Consider the following 25770-nt stretch of genomic DNA (forward strand, 5'->3'; position numbering starts at 1 on the left):
TACCTATATTGTGGATCCGCCCCTGTATACTTGGAAATGAATAGTTAAAATTTAAAATTAAAACCACACACACGTGATTCAAATAAATTTGAAGGCATTGGATGTTTGTTCTTTGAAGAGCATTAACAAAGTACAATTGTACGAAGTGTACAACCATTACCTCCACTACTCAGTTTGTGTCTCTGCTACAGGACAAGGATAACAACTATGCCTGCAACAATGTTCCTTCATACATGGAATGGATTTGAAATTGATCCTTCATAGGATAATAACCATATCAGGAAAAATATCATTGGTGATTGATCAAACTTTCAAACGACTCTATTTTGATGTGCTGGCAATTCACAACGTCTCTTTCACACCTCTATATAAAGGAGTGATGACTATACAACAATTTACAAGCGCCAAAACTCTGCTGAAATTGTTCTGCATCAAAAGTTCACGTAGAATTTCTTATCAAAGTTTATATCTTAGAAATTTTAGAGTCTTAAGAGTTTGTATCTGATTTGTATTGTGAACACCATTGATTGTATATCAAGTGTTCAGCATCAAACATTTTTCTTTGTAATTCTGTTTGAATAGAAGTCTCTTGCAGCTGTGCTTGAGGATAAGAAGTCTCTTGATTGTGTTCAGGAGCATATGAAATCTCTTGCAGTTGTGCTTAAGTAGTTTGAAGTCTCTTGCTAGTTTTAGCATTGAGCAGTTGTAATCAGATATTACATTTTAATGAACTCTCCTTGGAAGTGAAAGGGATGACTGACTTCCGGTTTGTGGAAGGAACCTGTATAATTGCTTTGTGTCTTTCTTCTTTTTTTCTCTCTCTCTCTCTGTTTTTATCCGCTGCAATCTAGTACTAAACATCACATCAGAAGCAGAACTTTAATTGCTTCTTATCGTGTTTTCAGCTTAGGAGAAAACTCTAATTTTAGAATTAGTGTTTTCCCTCTAAGATTAAAATTTTTTAGAATTTTTTTAACTGTTTTTGCGCTATTTAATTATACAGAGTAATGACACTCGTAAAATGATTGAAGTCAGGTTCTTGTCTAGGAGAGAATAATAGACTCGTTATTTAAGAGGGATCAACGCTTCAATTAAGTCCTTGAGAAGCCTGATCAAAATCGTTAAGACTTTTACTTCTTATGGATAATGTTGTTGAATAGTCAATCGAAAATCCTTTCCTTCTTATAGAATGATATGTTACATTCTCTTTATCCTTGAATTTTCATGTTTGATTCTGCACGTGGCCAAAAGAAGACAGATTGTACCATTAAAGGTTTGAAAGCGACATTCCATTAGAAGAAGACGAATCAGGTCAAAGTGTCCAAGACTATTGACGCCATCTTCAGATGCAATGAGTTTGATTCCATCAGAAGCTTCAAGATAAGATATCTCTTCTAATTAATTTTTTTACTTTTGGTTTGACATTTCTTCAAATCTTGTTTGAAGTCACCAATGCTTATATTTTGTATCAGATGCTTTCTAAAAATTATCCGACCTTTTTAATATCTGACATTTTTCCTAAGGTAAAAACATTTTTATTCTATCACAAAAGGTTAAAAAATTAAAATTATTTCTTATAATTAAATTATTTTTTTATACAACCTCCTTACTAAGTATATTAAAGGGACAACCAAGATAATTCAATACAGTTAAGGGGCATTTTACCAAGTATTCTAAAATCTATGCAAAGTAAGTTTAAGCTTTAAACATTATAAAATGGTCATATCTTTTTCTATTTGATACATGCAAAAGAAAGGGAAATATATGGCTAAACTTGTGACGAATAAAAGTTCTACACACATTTTATAAAGCGATTCTTCAGAACTTTTATTCATATGAAAGCCAAGGGAAACTGGGAATTGGGGGAAGGGCTCTTTTTCGAGGAGAGACTAGCAGCGTGTCTTGCATTTACACAGTGGATTGCATACAGAGGCAGCTAGAAGTCACGACAGAGTTATGAGATGGCATGCATCTTGTACCGGAGATCCAAGGCATACGGGAAGAGAAATACCTTAAAGCAACCAACAATATGTTGTTTAAACTGGTAAGAAACTCAGACCCCTTAAGCATGTGCAGGGAGGGACGGAGGGAGGGGGAGAGAGAGAGAGATTTAAACTAGTTGTTACTAGACATGGCAACGGGGCGGGGTGGGGCGGGTTTTAACACCCTCGGCCCCACCCATTTAGAGTCCTGATATACCATAATCAAAACATGACTTAGAGAGTCACAATTTAATTCTATGTATTTGCACACCTAAACACACATTAGCATATCTGTTGCGTCATTTATTGGAGATAAAGACTATTTGATTAGCGTCTGACTCACTAATTATTTCACGACTGAACATTTAATTTCAAAAGGGGAAAAAAGTTCAAACTCCCCATGTTTTGAAAAGATTTAGGGTTCGAGGTTTGGTTACACAAAGGGAATGTATTAGCACCCTTTATGTTCGTAGTACTCTACGAGAACCTCTTGGTTTTATTTAATTAATGTGCTATAAACTTGCTTGCTTAAAAAGACATGGTCATTTGCCTACGTACCCGTGAGGGATCAAAACCTCATAGTTCAGAGTAGAAATTGACGTTTGATTGGTTGTGTGTTTTTTATTAGTTTTCGAAAAAAGTTTTAAAATGAAAAGCCAAATAACAAAATAAGTTTTGTTTGTATTTTTTATGTTAAAAGAAAATGACTTGTATGATTAAATATATTGAAATTTGATTAAGAAAGAAATAAAAAAAAGGAATCACTTGATTTTGGATCAAGGTTTATTATGAAAATATTTTTGGGACTTTTGTTATTTGAATGTTTTTGTTGTTTTAGAATAATGAATGAAAATTAAACTAACGGATCAATAAAAATAAAAGCGCGTGAATTTGTTTGTGGTAACGTTGGATCACCACATAATCCCTAATCTAATTTTTTTTTTTTTTTTGCATTTTTGGATATATATAAAGCGGTAAAGAAATAAATGACACGCGCGCACACACTTTTTATTTATGATTTACATGGAATATTACGGCTTGCATGTAGATGAAATTAGTTTCAAACAATTAAAGTTTAACGGAATACCAACTCTAAACCGCAACATCAGCGAATAGCAGCAAACTTTAAAGTTTAATGGAATATTATGTCTTTATTATAGATCACATACATCATTAAATGAATGAACTTAGAATGTAGTTTTTTGCTTATATTAATGACCGGAGGGTGTACGTGTAATAGCAATGAAACAAAGGGACATTGGTAACACTATATCAAAACACATTCATATTCTACTAAAACAAAAAACATTTCAACTCTTTTAACACTCTCTCTCTCTCTCTCTCTCTCTCTCTCTCTCTCTATCTATCTATCTCTCTCATGTGTTCGAGCTAACCAGAAGCAAACGTTCAAACATGGCCGCAAAGCTAAATGTGCGAATCATAGGTGAATTAAAACTTCTTTAATTCCGAATTCAATTCCATCTTCGATTTTATTTGATTTCGTCTTCGATTCCGTATACGAATTCATCTTTATGTATTCAACTTCATCTTCCATTTTTTATTTGATTTCATCTTCGATTATGTATTTGTTTTCATCTTTGGTTTCGCATCTCCTTGCTTATTTTTCTTTCATTTGATTTTTCACGTTGAAAAAATGGTTGAGATGAAGTGTGAGTTTTGTATTGTGTTGGTTATTGTTTTGATTTTGCTTTTATTGTGCTTCATGGTAGAATGCTTGTTTTGTGTTGGTTATTGTTTTCAGACCACTATATCTAAGGGGAAATCAGTTTCAGACGCATGTCGCAGAATGGCAGCACGACACGTTGATGTTGTATTGTTGACTGATGCCAATGCTTCGTTATTTGGAATGCTTTGTTATTTGGAATAATGACTAACATGGTTTGTGAATTTTCTATGTGAATGTATGTTTGTTCATTGAGTGTGTGTATATTGTATTATCAGATACAAGGAAATGAGGTGTGTCTTTTGTTTAGGATAATGCTACTAGAGTTATTGCCAAGGGTCTGTGACCGGATCAGAAAATGGTGTCAAAAGTAATGACCCGAAATCCTTTATTTGTGACATCAAATACGTTGGCTATTGATGCTCTACAAAAGATGGTCTAAGGTTAGCTCCATTCCTACTGTTAATACTTAATACGATTGTTACTGTGAAAATAATCACTTACAATTATAATCAGATTATCACTGTCTGCATTTAGCAATAGAGTTACTTGTATTGTTGCACCAATAATAATTTTGTAATTTAGATGGGTTTTTAGAAGGTATGCTTCTTGTAGGAAGGAGACTCAAGAATTGGGCAATTAGCTATAGAAATAACATATACATAAGGAATTAAAAAGAACTTGTTGGATTGTTCTGGTTTGTTGCTCATTTCTGAGCATATTTTTTATCTTTTGGTTCAACAATATTTGGTTTTGCTATTGTATGTTGCTCTATGATTGTTGATATCATTGCAAGTTTTTCTATGCTGCTACATGTGATTATGTTATAGTTTATATGTGACCACTACTTAAGCATGCATTATATTGTTATTTTGGCAGAACAAAAAGTTTAATACTGTAAAAGGATGTGAGAAGATTTGAAGAAGAAAGAAAGGAAAAGACATGGGAAGACAGGGGAAATAGAGTACAATTATACCTGTGACTATGTTATAATTTATAGAGTACATGTTACATTGGATGAAAACTTGCAATCGTTTTAGTATGTAATTCAAAATGTGTTGCATAGTGCATAGTTCATTTTCATTATGCAAGACAGGGGAAATTTTATAGAGTATGTAATTCAAATTGGTTATTAAAACTTCTCTCTAATATGTTAATTCAAATATGAGTGAAGTCAGAGCCCGATCAGGGTCAAACGACGTATGAATGTCGATTTTTTAAGTCAAAATTTGGGGTATGACAATATCCAATTGTTTTTTTCATACTTGTTATCTTCAAAACTTCAGAGGCATTGTTCAAAACCCTTTTTTAGTTCAATAGGGTGGATACATAACTCCAATTTTAGTTTACTCTCCCAAACACATCTCCTTTTTACCTAAGCCAAGTTGTAACCCATAAAGATATCAAAAGTACATGTTATTATATAAACACTGTTCAACTATTTAGAATATTTTCAAGGTTATATATTAAATACTTGAGAGACTAAATGAGCTTGAGAGATAAAGTTGTATGGATGGAATTTGGCATGAGTTGTGTACCCTTGACTCCACTCGCCTTGTACAAAAGAGCAGTGCAAAGAAACGATCAGCTCCACACGCCTGGTACACATGAGCCATATGGACCTCAGAGGGTTAATGGGCTTGAACATCCAAAGAGAGGCCCATTAGTTCAAGAAAGTGAAACTTATAAAGCGAGACACCTAGAGAACAATAGGGGGATCAAAATCATTATCTTGAACAATGTATTTTCATCTAAGTCTTATTCAAAGTGCTCTTGGAATTCCACCTGGGACATTTCACTAAGCATCTCACATGTTGTAATTAACTCATGTTTACAAACGTGAACAATATCATTTTTACAATGACCCAACTCTACAAATCTATGTGTGCTCAGCTTGCAACGAGAACAAAACTAAAAAAGATTGGCAAAATCACGTCACTATTTGAGAAGAAAAAACATTATCTTCTCGCTACGCTTTCCACAAAAGATTAAACTTAAAAACAACTCTCCTCGGAACATAATACAAATCCTCTTAGGATAATAATCGAACTAAAAGTATCATAAACATTATTTTATGGATCATTTCTATCAAAATAAGTTTGACATCACCTTTTTGCTTGTCATCATTTGAAGTCATCACTTTGAATGCCTCGAACTAAAGACTTGATGGCTTATGATCTGGACTAGCCAAAAGCCTAGTCTGCCACAAATTAGAGCCCAATTACTCAAAGTCCCAACAAGCAAAGCCTCCCAATAGTTTTGGATCCTCTCATACCAATAATAGACTATAATACTAATGGTTTGGAACGGCCATTCAATCTCATCATAATGAGTGTCTATCATAACGGCTAACCCAGGACTATACAACGCTCGCCTCAACCCTATATAAAGTAATTTTGACAATATCACAAGGTATGTATCTCTTCATGCTTCACCCCACTCTTGCTCATATACTAACTTGAGCATCATGACACCCCCTTCTCCTCAACAGGGTTGCGGCCATCTTATCCTCAGACCACTATATCAACGACCGCAACGCCCACTTTCATTGATCCGCCACCTTTGTGAGTATTTTTATCCTACTCGGGTAAATTCTTTTGTTTGTTCTTAACGAATATTATTAAGAATAAAATATAATTTTATTGACATTGAAAATTGGAAAATCATTCAATATTTATATGATATGAAAACCACATAGAACAATTATGATGTATATCTATACTTTTTCTTTAAAAACTAAAAAATATATGTTGTCTACAGTGCTCAAAATTTCTAGATCCATCGTTGGACGTAGGCCTTTGTAGACCGATTTAACGTATTCTCATACACACCTACGGAGAGGTAATATTATTTATTTATAGTTATAGATATATTTCCGAATCATCACGTGTTTCAAAATTACAAATTTTGCGAGCGCACACCGACAGCTCACCTTGAATAAATTATTGAATGAAATTTACATTATATTTACTTATACATATACACATACATGTGCCGTAATTTAAATTATAATATAGCCCTACAAATATTTTATTTAAAATGAATGATGATTATCCTCTAAAAAAAAATCAATAATGATGTATTCTTATAAAACATACCGTTAAAGATTTAATTGCGAGCGCAGACCGACAGCTCGCCTTATTTTACGTTAAAATAAGACATGCATTTTTTGTCAAAAACAGAGAATCATGCACGTTACTTATTCTTATAAAATATGCTTAAATATGTAATTAAAAAAATAATATGTTTACTATAAATATCTATGTAGTAGACACTTTATTTTCCATCCCAAAACCTTAGAGTTGAAGAAATAGAGCTATTAATAAATTAAAGCATTCATTCATTTCATTAGGGATGTCTACTCTAAGTAACTCCAATCCTGAAACCAAGCAAAGAAATCTGGCAGATTATCACCCTAACATTTGGGGGGAATATTTCATTCAATATGCTTCAGAATCTATGGTATATATGTTCCTTATTCATTTCTATAGTTCATCTATTCGAACAATGATTAGCCTTGTCATTTTATAATTAGATAAATTTTCTTACTAATTGAAAATTTTATTTTCAAACACTTGCAGGAACTTGATCAGAATATTGTAACACAAATTGATACACTTAAAAGTCATGTAAGAAATATGCTTGTTGCAAAATCAGAGAAACCTTTTGAGAAAGTTAAACTGATTGATTCAATATGCCGTTTGGGTTTGAGTTATCATTTTGAAAAAGAGATTGATGAAGTTCTGCAACATATCCACAAAAGTTATGTTGAAAATGGAGAAATAATTCTTGAAGACAACCTTTTTTCTCTTGCTGTGCTATTTAGGGTGTTGAGGCAACATGGATTTTACGTTTCACCAAGTATGAATGGATATAACTCGTACTTATTTACATTTGTTGCTTTCTCTTTAATCAATTGTTAGGATCTCTCTTAACTCTAAGTAATGATGAAAAATGTGAAAAACACTAGGTTCACAAAAAGTATGCATAACTCAAATCTTTTTTCGTCTCTAATACATAGAGTCAAGAATTAAATTTTGAGATCAGATACATCTGTTATTCAGAAAATCTTTATTTATTTTTGAGACTAGAGAGAATAGTCAGTATTTCTTTTCAGGAATGCAATGATTTTCTTGTGTGAATCTAATGGTTTTTCTTTTCTTTTTGTTTTTATAAACTCGCTAGATGTGTTCACCAAGTTTAAAGATGAGCAAGGAAACTTTAACGAAACACTTATCATGGATGTCGAAGGGATGTTAAGCTTGTATGAAGCCTCACATTTGATTGTTCATGGAGAAGACATTTTGGAAGAGGCATTGGCTTTTACTTCCACGCACCTTGAGTTCATTGCTACCGAATCGAGCCATTCTCTTGCAGCACAAGTCAAATATGCTTTAAGGCAGGCTCTCCACAAGAGCTTGCCTAGGCTAGAGGCACGACGGTACATTTCTATCTATGAGCAAGATCCTTCCCATGATGAAATACTACTCACTTTCTCTAAATTAGATTTCAATTTGCTCCAAAGCCTACATCAAAAAGAATTTGGAAACATTTCCAAGTAAGTACTTTGATCACACCCTTCAATCTTTTTGTAACAAAACCAAATTAAAAAGAATATTTCAAAGAACAATCCTTGTAATAACAAAATTGTTTGTTGTCTTTAAAGATGGTGGAAGGAATTGGATTTTTCTAGCAAACTACCTTATGCACGAGACAGAATTGTGGAATGTTGCTTTTGGACTTTGACCGTATATTTTGAGCCGCAATATTCTCGAGCAAGGAAAATGTTACCGAAAATAAACGTCATGTTATCACTCATTGATGATACATATGATTCATATGGAACCATTGATGAACTTGAACGTTTTACCGAGGCAATTGAAAGGTTTATTGACATATTCATAGATCCATCACATTTAATTTTCCGTATATTTTTTTTAAGAAAAAATGAAAGTGATTGCAACGAAATTGATTTTCAGGTGGGATGTTATCGTCTCGGATGATCTTCCAGATTACATGAAATTACTTTATAAATCGTTCTGGAACGTTTACGAAGAAATAGAGCAAGCAATGATCGAAGAAGGAAGGGAGTACATCCTCAACTACTACAAAAAAGAAGTATGAGTTTGTGCCTTTTCTATACTTAAATTGAAGTATTTTTTATAGGCAAATAGGATTTATAATTGAGAAAATAAAAATCCACACAAAAGAGGTACCAATTTAACATTGTGAAGTTGAGAAATTTAACATTTCAGTTTGTTTGAACATACTACCTCCGTTCCTTTTTAATTTTCACTTTTTAACATTTTACATAAATCAATACAATCAATAAATATAACTACTTCTGATACAATAATTTATCAATTTCCAATAATAGCCTCATTCATTTAATATATTGTTTCATATATTTCTCTCTTTGTAATAAATAATTAAGGGTAATATTGAAAAAACAACATTTAATATTGCATTGAACTTTGATAGTTAAATAGAAACAAAATTATTCTACAAAAAGAACGTGAGAGTAGTAATTTAATTGCTCTTTGCTAAACACATTAATAATTACTCCATGATAAGTTGATTTTATTTTAATGTTAAAATTAGTATCATTCAATAAAACACCCTTATTAATAGTAGTTAGTGGATTAATTAAGTAAGGTAGAATTCAATAAATAAGGGTATATTAATGAATAAAAAATAATATTACATTGATATTGTAAAGTAATGATTATTTTGAAACATATAAAAAATTGTAAGTGACAATTAAAATGAAACAGAAAGAGTACAAATGAGTGCGTAAGTAGTATGTAGTAGCCTTTATTACTTAATAAATGAAATATCTTTTAATTATTAATTATTAATCAACAGTATGCTCATAATTCAATTGTATTGCATGATGATGATGGTAGTTTAAAAAGGCAGTCCAAGCCTATATGACTGAGGCTAGATGGTTGAACGAAAACTATATACCAACAACAGAAGAGTACATGCGCGTATCAAGAACATCATGTTGTTACAGTTTGCTAATATTAGCTTCTTACATTGGCATGGGAGACAAAGTCACTGAAAACATTTTCAAATGGGTAACAAATGAGCCAAAAATTGTTAATGGTGCTGCAAATATATGTAGGCTAATGGATGAAATTGTGTCCACTGAGGTATCTATATTAATTATTGAAATTATTTCCTTCTTAATATACTACTTTTTATTTGACATGGTATAAATACTTGCATGGTTATTTCTTATTTTACAGTTTGAACAAAAAAGGGGACATGTTTGCTCATTGTTGGATTGTTATAAAAAGCATCATGGTATGTCTAGGGAAGCTGGTATTCAAGAATGCCAAAAAGGAGTTGCAATAGCTTGGAAAGATATAAACAGAGATTGTCTTAGGCCAACCGAAGTTCCAATGGATTTTCTAACTCGCGCTCTCAATTTTTCGCGTTTTATGGATGTGTTTTACACAGATAAAGATAACTACACACATGCTGAAGGACTGATGAAAACATACATTAAAAACGTGATGGTGGATCCAATTCCAATTTAAGCATCGATGTTTATGTCTTTGCGTGCTTTATTTATATTTCGAGTTTCAAATTTGAATAAAGGAAACTTAGTGCTTCCAATGTGAAGAACCTAAAAAAATGGATCAAAGGTGGATCCTCACTCTTTTAAAGTTAAAAGCTGTTTGGTAAATTATTGTTGTAAAATTTGAAATTATTATCAATTGGCAGAATAAATTATTTGTTGGGTCCTTATAAAGGGGTCCCAAAAAAAATATATTATGAGTTTTTCGTTGGTGCAACTATAATCTTCCGTTGTTCAAATAGTGAAAATGATCTCATATCTTAATAATATTATCATCCGTGGCGGAACCACTCATGGGTTAGAGTGGATCACGCCCCATCCAAAATCTTAGTAAAATAATTTTTAATAAGTATATGTATACATATTAGAGTTTGAAGTAATATTATATATACAAGCAGATAACCTAAAAAATCAAGTACCTTTCTATTCCTAGTTTGAATCAGGCATACCATTTTTTTGTTAATTTTCTATTTGTTTTTTAAAAGATTTATTAAAAAACGTCAAAGGGAACCGAACCAACCTTCAATGAATTCCTAGCCACTAAGGCAACAAACTTTTATGAATATTTATTTGTTTTTAATTATTATATATCTAATGCTATATCTCTCACCAATTTTTATGCATGTGTGGAATATAACATCCTTAAAACATCAGTTTATAACATGTTCCATAAATAAAAAGTTAATAGTCACCCAAATTAACTAATATAAAATTATAAATTTATACATTAAAAGAATTGACTTACCCACAAAATTATTTCTATCTCCGTGAATAATTATCATACTACATTATCACCACCTAACTTAATAACAATCCCATCGCAATCCTTCAAATTAAAAAAACAAACAATCTGTTAACATCAAAAATGAACTATTTGGTCGAACTCATGATTCTATTTTTGACAAGGCAAATAGGTTCTTTCGACATGCTGCAAAGTGCAAAGAGATTTCGACCAAGAGCATACAGACTTCGACACGCTGTGTTTTCGACAAAGTAATTTAATATATTTCATGCATGTGGCTAATGAAGCCTTGGAGAACCATTAGTTTATCAAATGATTCATTTTTGTGGGAGGAGCCTTGGAGAAATAAAGAAATTATTGGCACAGTAACGTGATGTAACATGATTATGCAAGATCCAATGTCTAAAGATATGGATTGCTTCAACGTGGACATGGTGCTAGTAACAATAATAAGGTAAAGTCGAACATGCGGTGACAAACAAGACGGAAGGGCTTTGAAGATTAATTCTTAGTGTCTTAGTGCATGAAAGTTATTTCCTAGTGTCTTAGGAAGTTATAGGAAGTTATTTCTACTTTTAATATAGACCGTAAGATTTAGTGGTAGTTTTCTCTACAAGGCCTATATATATATCAGTTTGTAATAATAACAATAGGTTGGTTTCTTGATTTCTGAAAACTCTGTAACACCCATGCCATGGGAGCAAACGGGTTCAGGAGTGGAGAGATTGACAGATTCCGACCACCCTTTACATTCCTACAATTTAATACCAATGTTCTTGTTTTACTTTCCTTTTTCTTTTGCATTTCTTTCCATCTTTATTCTATTTCTTCTTCTTTTTAACATGCTCACTTGGGAAATTTTCTATCATGTTGTCATGAGACAACTTGTTATTACAAGATGTTGGAAACAATTCTGACATTAATGTTCTTAAAGAATGCTGGAAGTGATGTCATAAACCGCGAGGCTTGAACGATCCCTTTTAAAAATACATTTGTCACCATCGATCGACATTTATGTCCTGAAATCATTGATGGATACCATTGATGGATAATGAAGTTTACATTACCAAAAATTAGTGTAAACAAATTGGCACGCCCAGTGGAACAATTTCAAGTTTTGTGCGACCCAACACTTTATATGCACACAAAAAAAAATGGTTTTGTTTAAGCCATATTTTACAAAGATTGAAACTGAAAAGTTTTAGCCTTTGAGAGGCCTCTAATGTTTTAAAATTGTTGATTTAATCTTTATGATTAAGATTCGCCTGAAAAATCTATGGATGAATAAGTCATATTATGACTGTAAATTTGGTTTTTAAAACCGTAATTAAAATGATTTTGTTTTTAAACCATGATCATATTTAAGGCTTGAATGTTTAATAAAGACCGGTATTTTAAAGCCAATCAGAGGATTCTTCTTATTGAATTCTCTTGTTGACCTTTTGTCGAGAAAAAAAAAAACAAGATTTCTTTTGTTATCAATGTAATGTTTTTTTTTTTTTTTTATACAAGTTATCAATGTAATGTCATATGCTCAAATAAAAAAAATGATACTTGGCCAACATTTTAAATTTAATTGAGTGGATATGTAAGATTGTCCTTTGATACATGATATTGTTTCATAAAATGGTACTTGCCATTAATTATTAGAGCACATAAAAACAAAACTTTCGACTGATTTCATTTCTGTCGATTATGATTATAAATATTTGAAAGTTTTATGATTGGTTTAGATACAATCAAAGTCATGTATCCATGAATGGTGTATGCATATATTACCGGTTGATTTTTGAGTGATTTATTTGAAGTTCATTAAAGCCAATATACTAAATTTGAATTTGGCTTGAAGAGATGAAAAATAACTTCTTATGAAGTGGTCGAAGAAGACCATAAACATACAATGTTCATATTTTGTTTAATGTTTCAAAATGTTATTCCTCTCATGTCTTTCGAGAAACAACATTCTAGGAGGCCTCTGTTAACACCAAAAATGAACTATTTGGTCGAACTCATGATTCTATTTTCGACAAGGTAAATGTGTTCTTTCGACATGCTGCAAAGTGCAAAGAGATTTCGACCAAGACCATACAGAATTCGACACGCTGTGTTTTCGACAAAGTAATTTAATATATTTCATGCATGTGGCTAATGAAGCCTTGGAGAACCATTAGTTTATCAAGTGATTCATTTTTGTGGGAGGAGCCTTGGAGAAATAAAGAAATTATTGGCACAGTAACGTGATGTAACATGATTATGCAAGATCCGATGTCTAAAGATATGGAATGCTTCAACGTGGACATGGTGCTAGTAACAATAATAAGGCAAAGTCGAACATGCGGTGACAAACAAGACTGAAGGGCTATGAAGATTAATTCTTAGTGTCTTAGTGCATGAAAGTTATTTCCTAGTGTCTTAGGAAGTTATAGGAAGTTATTTCTACTTTTAATAAGGACCGTAGGATTTAGTATTAGTTTTCTCTACAAGGCCTATATATATCAGTTTGTAATAATAACAATAGGTTGGTTTCTTGACTTCTGAAAACTCTGTAACACCCACACCATGGGAGCAAACGGGTTCAGGAGTGGAGAGATTGACAGATTCCGACCACCCTTTACATTCCTACAATTTAATACCAATGTTCTTGTTTTACTTTCCTTTTTCTTTTGCATTTCTTTTCATCTTTATTCTATTTCTTCTTCTTTTTAACATGCTCACTTGGGAAATTTTCTATCATGTGGTCATGAGACAACTTGTTACTACAAGATATTGGAAACAATTCTGACATTAATGTTCTTAAAGAATGCCGGAAGTGATGTCATAAACCGCGAGTCTTGAACGATCCCCTTTAAAAATACATTTGTCACCCTCGATCGACATTTATGTCCTGAAATCATTGATGGATACTATTGATGGATAATGAAGTTTACATTACCAAAAATCGGTGTAAACACAATCCCATCGTAATTAAATGTTCAGTACTCACAAACTGAGCCTAAAGAGCATCAGCCCGCAACAAAGGAGTGATTCCAGCGGGGGGATCTAACAAATCCATCCAACCCACAATGTTTCTTGCTCCAATTTTTTTTTTTTTTTTTTTTTGTGATCGTTACACTTTCCAAGCATAATAGATTTCTTGCTCTCCAAATCCACCAGCAAGCAGCCAAAAACAAGCTCAGTTTATCACCTTTTAACACACCCTCTAATGTAACTCAATATAATAAGAGAGTATGTTAAAATATACATACATACAACAGTTACAAGAGCCAAATATGTCCTTAGCTTCTATACATAGGAGAATAAATCCTATATTTTTTTCATCATTTTTTATTTTCAACTTTTTAGAACTTATTATATATCATTTTAGAAATTTTGAAAAGGATGATACATATAAAGCTGAGTACAATGACAACATTAGTTACTCAAACATCTCATGTTCTCTTTTCGAAAAGTATATGAAGAACTTGAGTCAATGCAGTAGAGAGAAATTCAAACCAACATGCACATCCAACTCTCTGTTCGTTCTCTAGCATAGCAGGCCACATAGGTTGAACACATTTGCAAAGGATAATGAAATGTAAAATTCAACATATGTATACAATAAACATAACCATCCACCATGTACATGTAAAATTCAACATATGTATACTGTAAAATTCAACTCTCTGTTCATTATCTTTGGTTTATAATACTATATATTTAAACGATACTATATACAACAGATTAAGCACTATGGCAAAGCGGTTAGGGTGTATCATCGACCCTTCTTTTGCAGGTACAATTCCTACAGGTTGCAAGGTAATGGGAGTTGAACCCAGGACATGTACAAGAGAAAAGCACTTCCTCCACTGATAGACCGTAGAATATAAAGGAATGTGATATAAGCACAACATATATAGTACATAATCAATATTTTTAGGCATGGTAAAAGGGAAAAAATGCTAACAATTATATGTGGCTATAAACCACACTTACCTATATTGTGGATCCGCCCCTGTATACTTGGAAATGAATAGTTAAAATTTAAAATTAAAACCACACACACGTGATTCAAATAAATTTGAAGGCATTGGATGTTTGTTCTTTGAAGAGCATTAACAAAGTACAATTGTACGAAGTGTACAACCATTACCTCCACTACTCAGTTTGTGTCTCTGCTACAGGACAAGGATAACAACTATGCCTGCAACAATGTTCCTTAATACATGGAATGGATTTGAAATTGATCCTTCATAGGATAATAACCATATCAGGAAAAATATCATTGGTGATTGATCAAACTTTCAAACGACTCTATTTTGATGTGCTGGCAATTCACAACGTCTCTTTCACACCTCTATATAAAGGAGTGAAGACTATACAACAATTTACAAGCGCCAAAACTCTGCTGAAATTTTTCTGCATCAAAAGTTCACGTAGAATTTCTTATCAAAGTTTATATCTTAGAAATTTTAGAGTCTTAAGAGTTTGTATCTGATTTGTATTGTGAACACCATTGATTGTATATCAAGTGTTCAGCATCAAACATTTTTCTTTGTAATTCTGTTTGAATAGAAGTCTCTTGCAGCTGTGCTTGAGGATAAGAAGTCTCTTGATTGTGTTCAGGAGCATATGAAATCTCTTGCAGTTGTGCTTAAGTAGTTTGAAGTCTCTTGCTAGTTTTAGCATTGAGCAGTTGTAATCAGATATTACATTTTAATGAACTCTCCTTGGAAGTGAAAGGGATGATTGACTTCCGGTTTGTGGAAGGAACCTGTATAATTGCTTTGTGTCTTTCTTCTTTTTTTCTCTCTCTCTCTCTGTTTTTATCCGCTGCAATCTAGTACTAAACATCACATCAGAAGCAGAACTTTAATTGCTTCTTATCGTGTTTTCAGCTTAGGAGAAAACTCTAATTTTAGAATTAGTGTTTTCCCTCTAAGATTAAAATTTTTTAGAATTTTTTTAACTGTTTTTGCGCTATTTAATTATACAGAGTAATGACACTTGTAAAATGATTGAAGTCAGGTTCTTGTCTAGGAGAGAATAATAGACTCGTTATTTAAGAGGGATCAACGCTTCAATTAAGTCCTTGAGAAGCCTGATCAAAATCGTTAAGACTTTTACTTCTTATGGATAATGTTGTTGAATAGTCATTCGAAAATCCTTTCCTTCTTATAGAATGATATGTTACATTCTCTTTATCCTTGAATTTTCATGTTTGATTCTACACGTGGCCAAAAGAAGACATATTGTACCATTAAAGGTTTGAAAGCGACATTCCATTAGAAGAAGACGAATCAGGTCAAAGTGTCCAAGACTATTGACGCCATCTTCAGATGCAATGAGTTTGATTCCATCAGAAGCTTCAAGATAAGATATCTCTTCTAATTAATTTTTTTACTTTTGGTTTGACATTTCTTCAAATCTTGTTTGAAGTCACCAATGCTTATATTTTGTATCAGATGCTTTCTAAAAATTATCCGACCTTTTTAATATCTGACATTTTTCCTAAGGTAAAAACATTTTTATTCTATCACAAAAGGTTAAAAAATTAAAATTATTTCTTATAATTAAATTATTTTTTTATACAACCTCCTTACTAAGTATATTAAAGGGACAACCAAGATAATTCAATACAGTTAAGGGGCATTTTACCAAGTATTCTAAAATCTATGCAAAGTAAGTTTAAGCTTTAAACATTATAAAATGGTCATATCTTTTTCTATTTGATACATGCAAAAGAAAGGGAAATATATGGCTAAACTTGTGACGAATAAAAGTTCTACACACATTTTATTAAGCGATTCTTCAGAACATTTATTCATATGAAAGCCAAGGGAAACTGGGAATTGGGGGAAGGGCTCTTTTTCGAGGAGAGACTAGCAGCGTGTCTTGCATTTACACAGTGGATTGCATACAGAGGCAGCTAGAAGTCACGACAGAGTTATGAGATGGCATGCATCTTGTACCGGAGATCCAAGGCATACGGGAAGAGAAATACCTTAAAGCAACCAACAATATGTTGTTTAAACTGGTAAGAAACTCAGACCCCTTAAGCATGTGCAGGGAGGGACGGAGGGAGGGGGAGAGAGAGAGAGATTTAAACTAGTTGTTACTAGACATGGCAACGGGGCGGGGTGGGGCGGGTTTTAACACCCTCGGCCCCACCCATTTAGAGTCCTGATATACCATAATCAAAACATGACTTAGAGAGTCACAATTTAATTCTATGTATTTGCACACCTAAACACACATTAGCATATCTGTTGCGTCATTTATTGGAGATAAAGACTATTTGATTAGCGTCTGACTCACTAATTATTTCACGACTGAACATTTAATTTGAAAAGGGGAAAAAAGTTCAAACTCCCCATGTTTTGAAAAGATTTAGGGTTCGAGGTTTGGTTACACAAAGGGAATGTATTAGCACCCTTTATGTTCGTAGTACTCTACGAGAACCTCTTGGTTTTATTTAATTAATGTGCTATAAACTTGCTTGCTTAAAAAGACATGGTCATTTGCCTACGTACCCGTGAGGGATCAAAACCTCGTAGTTCAGAGTAGAAATTGACGTTTGATTGGTTGTGTGTTTTTTATTAGTTTTCGAAAAAAGTTTTAAAATGAAAAGCCAAATAACAAAATAAGTTTTGTTTGTATTTTTTATGTTAAAAGAAAATGACTTGTATGATTAAATATATTGAAATTTGATTAAGAAAGAAATAAAAAAAAGGAATCACTTGATTTTGGATCAAGGTTTATTATGAAAATATTTTTGGGACTTTTGTTATTTGAATGTTTTTGTTGTTTTAGAATAATGAATGAAAATTAAACTAACGGATCAATAAAAATAAAAGCGCGTGAATTTGTTTGTAGTAACGTTGGATCACCACATAATCCCTAATCTAATTTTTTTTTTTTTTTGCATTTTTGGATATATATAAAGCGGTAAAGAAATAAATGACACACGCGCACACACTTTTTATTTATGATTTACATGGAATATTACGGCTTGCATGTAGATGAAATTAGTTTCAAACAATTAAAGTTTAACGGAATACCAACTCTAAACCGCAACATCAGCGAATAGCAGCAAACTTTAAAGTTTAACGGAATATTATGTCTTTATTATAGATCACATACATCATTAAATGAATGAACTTAGAATGTAGTTTTTTGCTTATATTAATGACCGGAGGGTGTACGTGTAATAGCAATGAAACAAAGGGACATTGGTAACACTATATCAAAACACATTCATATTCTACTAAAACAAAAAACATTTCAACTCTTTTAACACTCTCTCTCTCTCTCTCTCTCTCTCTCTCTCTCTATCTATATATCTCTCTCATGTGTTCGAGCTAACCAGAAGCAAACGTTCAAACATGGCCGCAAAGCTAAATGTGCGAATCACAGGTGAATTAACACTTCTTTAATTCCGAATTCAATTCCATCTTCGATTTTATTTGATTTCGTCTTCGATTCCGTATACGAATTCATCTTTATGTATTCAACTTCATCTTCCATTTTTTATTTGATTTCATCTTCGATTATGTATTTGTTTTCATCTTTGGTTTCGCATCTCCTTGCTTATTTTTCTTTCATTTGATTTTTCAAGTTGAAAAAATGGTTGAGATGAAGTGTGAGTTTTGTATTGTGTTGGTTATTGTTTTGATTTTTCTTTTATTGTGCTTCATGGTAGAATGCTTGTTTTGTGTTGGTTATTGTTTTCAGACCACTATATCTAAGGGGAAATCAGTTTCAGACGCATGTCGCAGAATGGCAGCACGACACGTTGATGTTGTATTGTTGACTGATGCCAATGCTTTGTTATTTGGAATAATGACTAACATGGTTTGTGAATTTTCTATGTGAATGTATGTTTGTTCATTGAGTGTGTGTATATTGTATTATCAGATACAAGGAAATGAGGTGTGTCTTTTGTTTAGGATAATGCTACTAGAGTTATTGCCGAGGGTCTGTGACCGGATCAGAAAATGGTGTCAAAAGTAATGACCCGGAATCCTTTATTTGTGACATCAAATACGTTGGCTATTGATGCTCTACAAAAGATGGTCTAAGGTTAGCTCCATTCCTACTGTTAATACTTAATACGATTGTTACTGTGAAAATAATCACTTACAATTATAATCAGATTATCACTGTCTGCATTTAGCAATAGAGTTACCTGTATTGTTGCACCAATAATAATTTGGTAATTTAGATGGGTTTTTAGAAGGTATGCTTCTTGTAGGAAGGAGACTCAAGAATTGGGCAATTAGCTATAGAAATAACATATACATAAGGAATTAAAAAGAACTTGTTGGATTGTTCTGGTTTGTTGCTCATTTCTGAGCATATTTTTTATCTTTTGGTTCAACAATATTTGGTTTTGCTATTGTATGTTGCTCTATGATTGTTGATATCATTGCAAGTTTTTCTATGCTGCTACATGTGATTATGTTATAGTTTATATGTGACCACTACTTAAGCATGCATTATATTGTTATTTTGGCAGAACAAAAAGTTTAATACTGTAAAAGGATGTGAGAAGATTTGAAGAAGAAAGAAAGGAAAAGACATGGGAAGACAGGGGAAATAGAGTACAATTATACCTGTGACTATGTTATAATTTATAGAGTACATGTTACATTGGATGAAAACTTGCAATCGTTTTAGTATGTAATTCAAAATGTGTTGCATAGTGCATAGTTCATTTTCATTATGCAAGACAGGGGAAATTTTATAGAGTATGTAATTCAAATTGGTTATTAAAACTTCTCTCTAATATGTTAATTCAAATATGAGTGAAGTCAGAGCCCGATCAGGGTCAAACGACGTATGAATGTCGATATTTTAAGTCAAAATTTGGGGTATGACAATATCAAATTGTTTTTTTCATACTTGTTATCTTCAAAACTTCAGAGGCATTGTTCAAAACCCTTTTTTGGTTCAATAGGGTGGATACATAACTCCAATTTTAGTTTACTCTCCCAAACACATCTCCTTTTTACCTAAGCCAAATTGTAACCCATAAAGATATCAAAAGTACATGTTATTATATAAACACTGTTCAACTATTTAGAATATTTTCAAGGTTATATATTAAATACTTGAGAGACTCAATGAGCTTGAGAGATAAAGTTGTATGGATGGAATTTGGCATGAGTTGTGTACCCTTGACTCCACTCGCCTTGTACAAAAGAGCAGTGCAAAGAAACGATCAGCTCCACACGCCTGGTACACATGAGCCATATGGACCTCAGAGGGTTAATGGGCTTGAACATCCAAAGAGAGGCCCATTAGTTCAAGAAAGTGAAACTTATAAAGCGAGACACCTAGAGAACAATAGGGGGATCAAAATCATTATCTTGAACAATGTATTTTCATCTAAGTCTTATTCAAAGTGCTCTTGGAATTCCACCTGGGACATTTCACTAAGCATGTCACATGTTGTAATTAACTCATGTTTACAAACGTGAACAATATCATTTTTACAATGACCCAACTCTACAAATCTATGTGTGCTCAGCTTGCAACGAGAACAAAACTAAAAAAGATTGGCAAAATCACGTCACTATTTGAGAAGAAAAAACATTATCTTCTCGCTACGCTTTCCACAAAAGATTAAACTTAAAAACAACTCTCCTCGGAACATAATACAAATCCTCTTAGGATAATAATCGAACTAAAAGTATCATAAACATTATTTTATGGATCATTTCTATCAAAATAAGTTTGACATCACCTTTTTGCTTGTCATCATTTGAAGTCATCACTTTGAATGCCTCGAACTAAAGACTTGATGGCTTATGATCTGGACTAGCCAAAAGCCTAGTCTGCCACAAATTAGAGCCCAATTACTCAAAGTCCCAACTAGCAAAGCCTCCCAATAGTTTTGGATCCTCTCATACCAATAATAGACTATAATACTAATGGTTTGGAACGGCCATTCAATCTCATCATAATGAGTGTCTATCATAACGGCTAACTCAGGACTATACAACGCTCGCCTCAACCCTATATAAAGTAATTTTGACAATATCACAAGGTATGTATCTCTTCATGCTTCACCCCACTCTTGCTCATATACTAACTTGAGCATCATGACACCCCCTTCTCCTCAACAGGGTTGCGGCCATCTTATCCTCAGACCACTATATCAACGACCGCAACGCCCACTTTCATTGATCCGCCACCTTTGTGAGTATTTTTATCCTCCTCGGGTAAATTCTTTTGTTTGTTCTTAACGAATATTATTAAGAATAAAATATAATTTTATTGACATTGAAAATTGGAAAATCATTCAATATTTATATGATATGAAAACCACATAGAACAATTATGATGTATATCTATACTTTTTCTTTAAAAACTAAAAAATATATGTTGTCTACAGTGCTCAAAATTTCTAGATCCATCGTTGGACGTAGGCCTTTGTAGACCGATTTAACGTATTCTCATACACACCTACGGAGAGGTAATATTATTTATTTATAGTTATAGATATATTTCCGAATCATCACGTGTTTCAAAATTACAAATTTTGCGAGCGCACACCGACAGCTCACCTTGAATAAATTATTGAATGAAATTTACATTATATTTACTTATACATATACACATACATGTGCCGTAATTTAAATTATAATATAGCCCTACAAATATTTTATTTAAAATGAATGATGATTATCCTCTAAAAAAAAATCAATAATGATGTATTCTTATAAAACATACCGTTAAAGATTTAATTGCGAGCGCAGACCGACAGCTCGCCTTATTTTACGTTAAAATAAGACATGCATTTTTTGTCAAAAACAGAGAATCATGCACGTTACTTATTCTTATAAAATATGCTTAAATATGTAATTAAAAAAATAATATGTTTACTATAAATATCTATGTAGTAGACACTTTATTTTCCATCCCAAAACCTTAGAGTTGAAGAAATAGAGCTATTAATAAATTAAAGCATTCATTCATTTCATTAGGGATGTCTACTCTAAGTAACTCCAATCCTGAAACCAAGCAAAGAAATCTGGCAGATTATCACCCTAACATTTGGGGGGAATATTTCATTCAATATGCTTCAGAATCTATGGTATATATGTTCCTTATTCATTTCTATAGTTCATCTATTCGAACAATGATTAGCCTTGTCATTTTATAATTAGATAAATTTTCTTACTAATTGAAAATTTTATTTTCAAACACTTGCAGGAACTTGATCAGAATATTGTAACACAAATTGATACACTTAAAAGTCATGTAAGAAATATGCTTGTTGCAAAATCAGAGAAACCTTTTGAGAAAGTTAAACTGATTGATTCAATATGCCGTTTGGGTTTGAGTTATCATTTTGAAAAAGAGATTGATGAAGTTCTGCAACATATCCACAAAAGTTATGTTGAAAATGGAGAAATAATTCTTGAAGACAACCTTTTTTCTCTTGCTGTGCTATTTAGGGTGTTGAGGCAACATGGATTTTACGTTTCACCAAGTATGAATGGATATAACTCGTACTTATTTACATTTGTTGCTTTCTCTTTAATCAATTGTTAGGATCTCTCTTAACTCTAAGTAATGATGAAAAATGTGAAAAACACTAGGTTCACAAAAAGCATGCATAACTCAAATCTTTTTTCGTCTCTAATACATAGCGTCAAGAATTAAATTTTGAGATCAGATACATCTGTTATTCAGAAAATCGTTATTTATTTTTGAGACTAGAGAGAATAGTCAGTATTTCTTTTCAGGAATGCAATGATTTTCTTGTGTGAATCTAATGGTTTTTCTTTTCTTTTTGTTTTTATAAACTCGCTAGATGTGTTCACCAAGTTTAAAGATGAGCAAGGAAACTTTAACGAAACACTTATCATGGATGTCGAAGGGATGTTAAGCTTGTATGAAGCCTCACATTTGATTGTTCATGGAGAAGACATTTTGGAAGAGGCATTGGCTTTTACTTCCACGCACCTTGAGTTCATTGCTACCGAATCGAGCCATTCTCTTGCAGCACAAGTCAAATATGCTTTAAGGCAGGCTCTCCACAAGAGCTTGCCTAGGCTAGAGGCACGACGGTACATTTCTATCTATGAGCAAGATCCTTCCCATGATGAAATACTACTCACTTTCTCTAAATTAGATTTCAATTTGCTCCAAAGCCTACATCAAAAAGAATTTGGAAACATTTCCAAGTAAGTACTTTGATCACACCCTTCAATCTTTTTGTAACAAAACCAAATTAAAAAGAATATTTCAAAGAACAATCCTTGTAATAACAAAATTGTTTGTTGTCTTTAAAGATGGTGGAAGGAATTGGATTTTTCTAGCAAACTACCTTATGCACGAGACAGAATTGTGGAATGTTGCTTTTGGACTTTGACCGTATATTTTGAGCCGCAATATTCTCGAGCAAGGAAAATGTTACCGAAAATAAACGTCATGTTATCACTCATTGATGATACATATGATTCATATGGAACCATTGATGAACTTGAACGTTTTACCGAGGCAATTGAAAGGTTTATTGACATATTCATAGATCCATCACATTTAATTTTCCGTATATTTTTTTTAAGAAAAAATGAAAGTGATTGCAACGAAATTGATTTTCAGGTGGGATGTTATCGTCTCGGATGATCTTCCAGATTACATGAAATTACTTTATAAATCGTTCTGGAACGTTTACGAAGAAATAGAGCAAGCAATGATCGAAGAAGGAAGGGAGTACATCCTCAACTACTACAAAAAAGAAGTATGAGTTTGTGCCTTTTCTATACTTAAATTGAAGTATTTTTTATAGGCAAATAGGATTTATAATTGAGAAAATAAAAATCCACACAAAAGAGGTACCAATTTAACATTGTGAAGTTGAGAAATTTAACATTTCAGTTTGTTTGAACATACTACCTCCGTTCCTTTTTAATTTTCACTTTTTAACATTTTACATAAATCAATACAATCAATAAATATAACTACTTCTGATACAATAATTTATCAATTTCCAATAATAGCCTCATTCATTTAATATATTGTTTCATATATTTCTCTCTTTGTAATAAATAATTAAGGGTAATATTGAAAAAACAACATTTAATATTGCATTGAACTTTGATAGTTAAATAGAAACAAAATTATTCTACAAAAAGAACGTGAGAGTAGTAATTTAATTGCTCTTTGCTAAACACATTAATAATTACTCCATGATAAGTTGATTTTATTTTAATGTTAAAATTAGTATCATTCAATAAAACACCCTTATTAATAGTAGTTAGTGGATTAATTAAGTAAGGTAGAATTCAATAAATAAGGGTATATTAATGAATAAAAAATAATATTACATTGATATTGTAAAGTAATGATTATTTTGAAACATATAAAAAATTGTAAGTGACAATTAAAATGAAACAGAAAGAGTACAAATGAGTGCGTAAGTAGTATGTAGTAGCCTTTATTACTTAATAAATGAAATATCTTTTAATTATTAATTATTAATCAACAGTATGCTCATAATTCAATTGTATTGCATGATGATGATGGTAGTTTAAAAAGGCAGTCCAAGCCTATATGACTGAGGCTAGATGGTTGAACGAAAACTATATACCAACAACAGAAGAGTACATGCGCGTATCAAGAACATCATGTTGTTACAGTTTGCTAATATTAGCTTCTTACATTGGCATGGGAGACAAAGTCACTGAAAACATTTTCAAATGGGTAACAAATGAGCCAAAAATTGTTAATGGTGCTGCAAATATATGTAGGCTAATGGATGAAATTGTGTCCACTGAGGTATCTATATTAATTATTGAAATTATTTCCTTCTTAATATACTACTTTTTATTTGACATGGTATAAATACTTGCATGGTTATTTCTTATTTTACAGTTTGAACAAAAAAGGGGACATGTTTGCTCATTGTTGGATTGTTATAAAAAGCATCATGGTATGTCTAGGGAAGCTGGTATTCAAGAATGCCAAAAAGGAGTTGCAATAGCTTGGAAAGATATAAACAGAGATTGTCTTAGGCCAACCGAAGTTCCAATGGATTTTCTAACTCGCGCTCTCAATTTTTCGCGTTTTATGGATGTGTTTTACACAGATAAAGATAACTACACACATGCTGAAGGACTGATGAAAACATACATTAAAGACGTGATGGTGGATCCAATTCCAATTTAAGCATCGATGTTTATGTCTTTGCGTGCTTTATTTATATTTCGAGTTTCAAATTTGAATAAAGGAAACTTAGTGCTTCCAATGTGAAGAACCTAAAAAAATGGATCAAAGGTGGATCCTCACTCTTTTAAAGTTAAAAGTTGTTTGGTAAATTATTGTTGTAAAACTTTGAAATTATTATCAATTGGCAGAATAAATTATTTGTTGGGTCCTTATAAAGGGGTCCCAAAAAAAAAATATTATGAGTTTTTTGTTGGTGCAACTATAATCTTCCGTTGTTCAAATAGTGAAAATGATCTCATATCTTAATAATATTATCATCCGTGGCGGAACCACTCATGGGTTAGAGTGGATCACGCCCCATCCAAAATCTTAGTAAAATAATTTTTAATAAGTATATGTATACATATTAGAGTTTGAAGTAATATTATATATACAAGCAGATAACCTAAGAAATCAAGTACCTTTCTATTCCTAGTTTGAATCAGGCATGCCATTTTTTTGTTAATTTTCTATTTGTTTTTTAAAAGATTTATTAAAAAACGTCAAAGGGAACCGAACCAACCTTCAATGAATTCCTAGCCACTAAGGCAACAAACTTTTATGAATATTTATTTGT

At 32.2% G+C, this 25770-nt stretch overlaps 2 protein-coding genes and 2 long non-coding RNA genes across 8 annotated transcripts; all 4 read left to right on the plus strand.

Annotated features, from left to right (window-relative positions):
* The first annotated feature begins 1715 nt into the window (after positions 1-1715).
* Positions 1716-4926, plus strand: LOC120580898 (uncharacterized). Of its 2 annotated transcripts, XR_005646665.1 has the most exons (5): positions 1716-2044; positions 3380-3426; positions 3745-3881; positions 3977-4109; positions 4546-4926. It is a non-coding gene; the product is annotated as an uncharacterized lncRNA (long non-coding RNA). The 2 variants fall into 2 exon arrangements; XR_005646664.1 differs by lacking the exon at positions 3380-3426 and having other exon boundaries at positions 1728-2044.
* A 2035-nt stretch (positions 4927-6961) lies between these two features.
* On the plus strand, positions 6962-10462 carry LOC120580864 (probable terpene synthase 2). Its single transcript, XM_039835061.1, has 7 exons — positions 6962-7128; positions 7248-7527; positions 7852-8224; positions 8333-8551; positions 8646-8784; positions 9573-9821; positions 9918-10462. The coding sequence occupies exons 1-7, from the start codon at positions 7021-7023 to the stop codon at positions 10209-10211; spliced, it is 1662 nt and encodes a 553-aa protein (XP_039690995.1). The 5' UTR covers positions 6962-7020; the 3' UTR covers positions 10212-10462.
* Positions 10463-16680: 6218 nt separating this feature from the next.
* LOC120575869 (uncharacterized) lies at positions 16681-19871 on the plus strand. 4 transcript variants are annotated; one of them, XR_005642096.1, is made up of 5 exons: positions 16681-17007; positions 18340-18386; positions 18705-18824; positions 18920-19052; positions 19489-19871. It is a non-coding gene; the product is annotated as an uncharacterized lncRNA (long non-coding RNA). The 4 variants fall into 4 exon arrangements; XR_005642097.1 differs by lacking the exon at positions 18340-18386 and having other exon boundaries at positions 16685-17007; XR_005642095.1 differs by lacking the exon at positions 16681-17007 and having other exon boundaries at positions 17917-18386.
* Positions 19872-21904: 2033 nt separating this feature from the next.
* On the plus strand, positions 21905-25388 carry LOC120575864 (probable terpene synthase 2). Its single transcript, XM_039826648.1, has 7 exons — positions 21905-22071; positions 22191-22470; positions 22795-23167; positions 23276-23494; positions 23589-23727; positions 24516-24764; positions 24861-25388. The coding sequence occupies exons 1-7, from the start codon at positions 21964-21966 to the stop codon at positions 25152-25154; spliced, it is 1662 nt and encodes a 553-aa protein (XP_039682582.1). The 5' UTR covers positions 21905-21963; the 3' UTR covers positions 25155-25388.
* The last annotated feature ends 382 nt before the right edge of the window (positions 25389-25770 follow it).

This window comes from Medicago truncatula, chromosome 6, assembly GCF_003473485.1.
Source record: "Medicago truncatula cultivar Jemalong A17 chromosome 6, MtrunA17r5.0-ANR, whole genome shotgun sequence".
In the NCBI taxonomy this organism is placed as follows: domain Eukaryota; kingdom Viridiplantae; phylum Streptophyta; class Magnoliopsida; order Fabales; family Fabaceae; genus Medicago; species Medicago truncatula.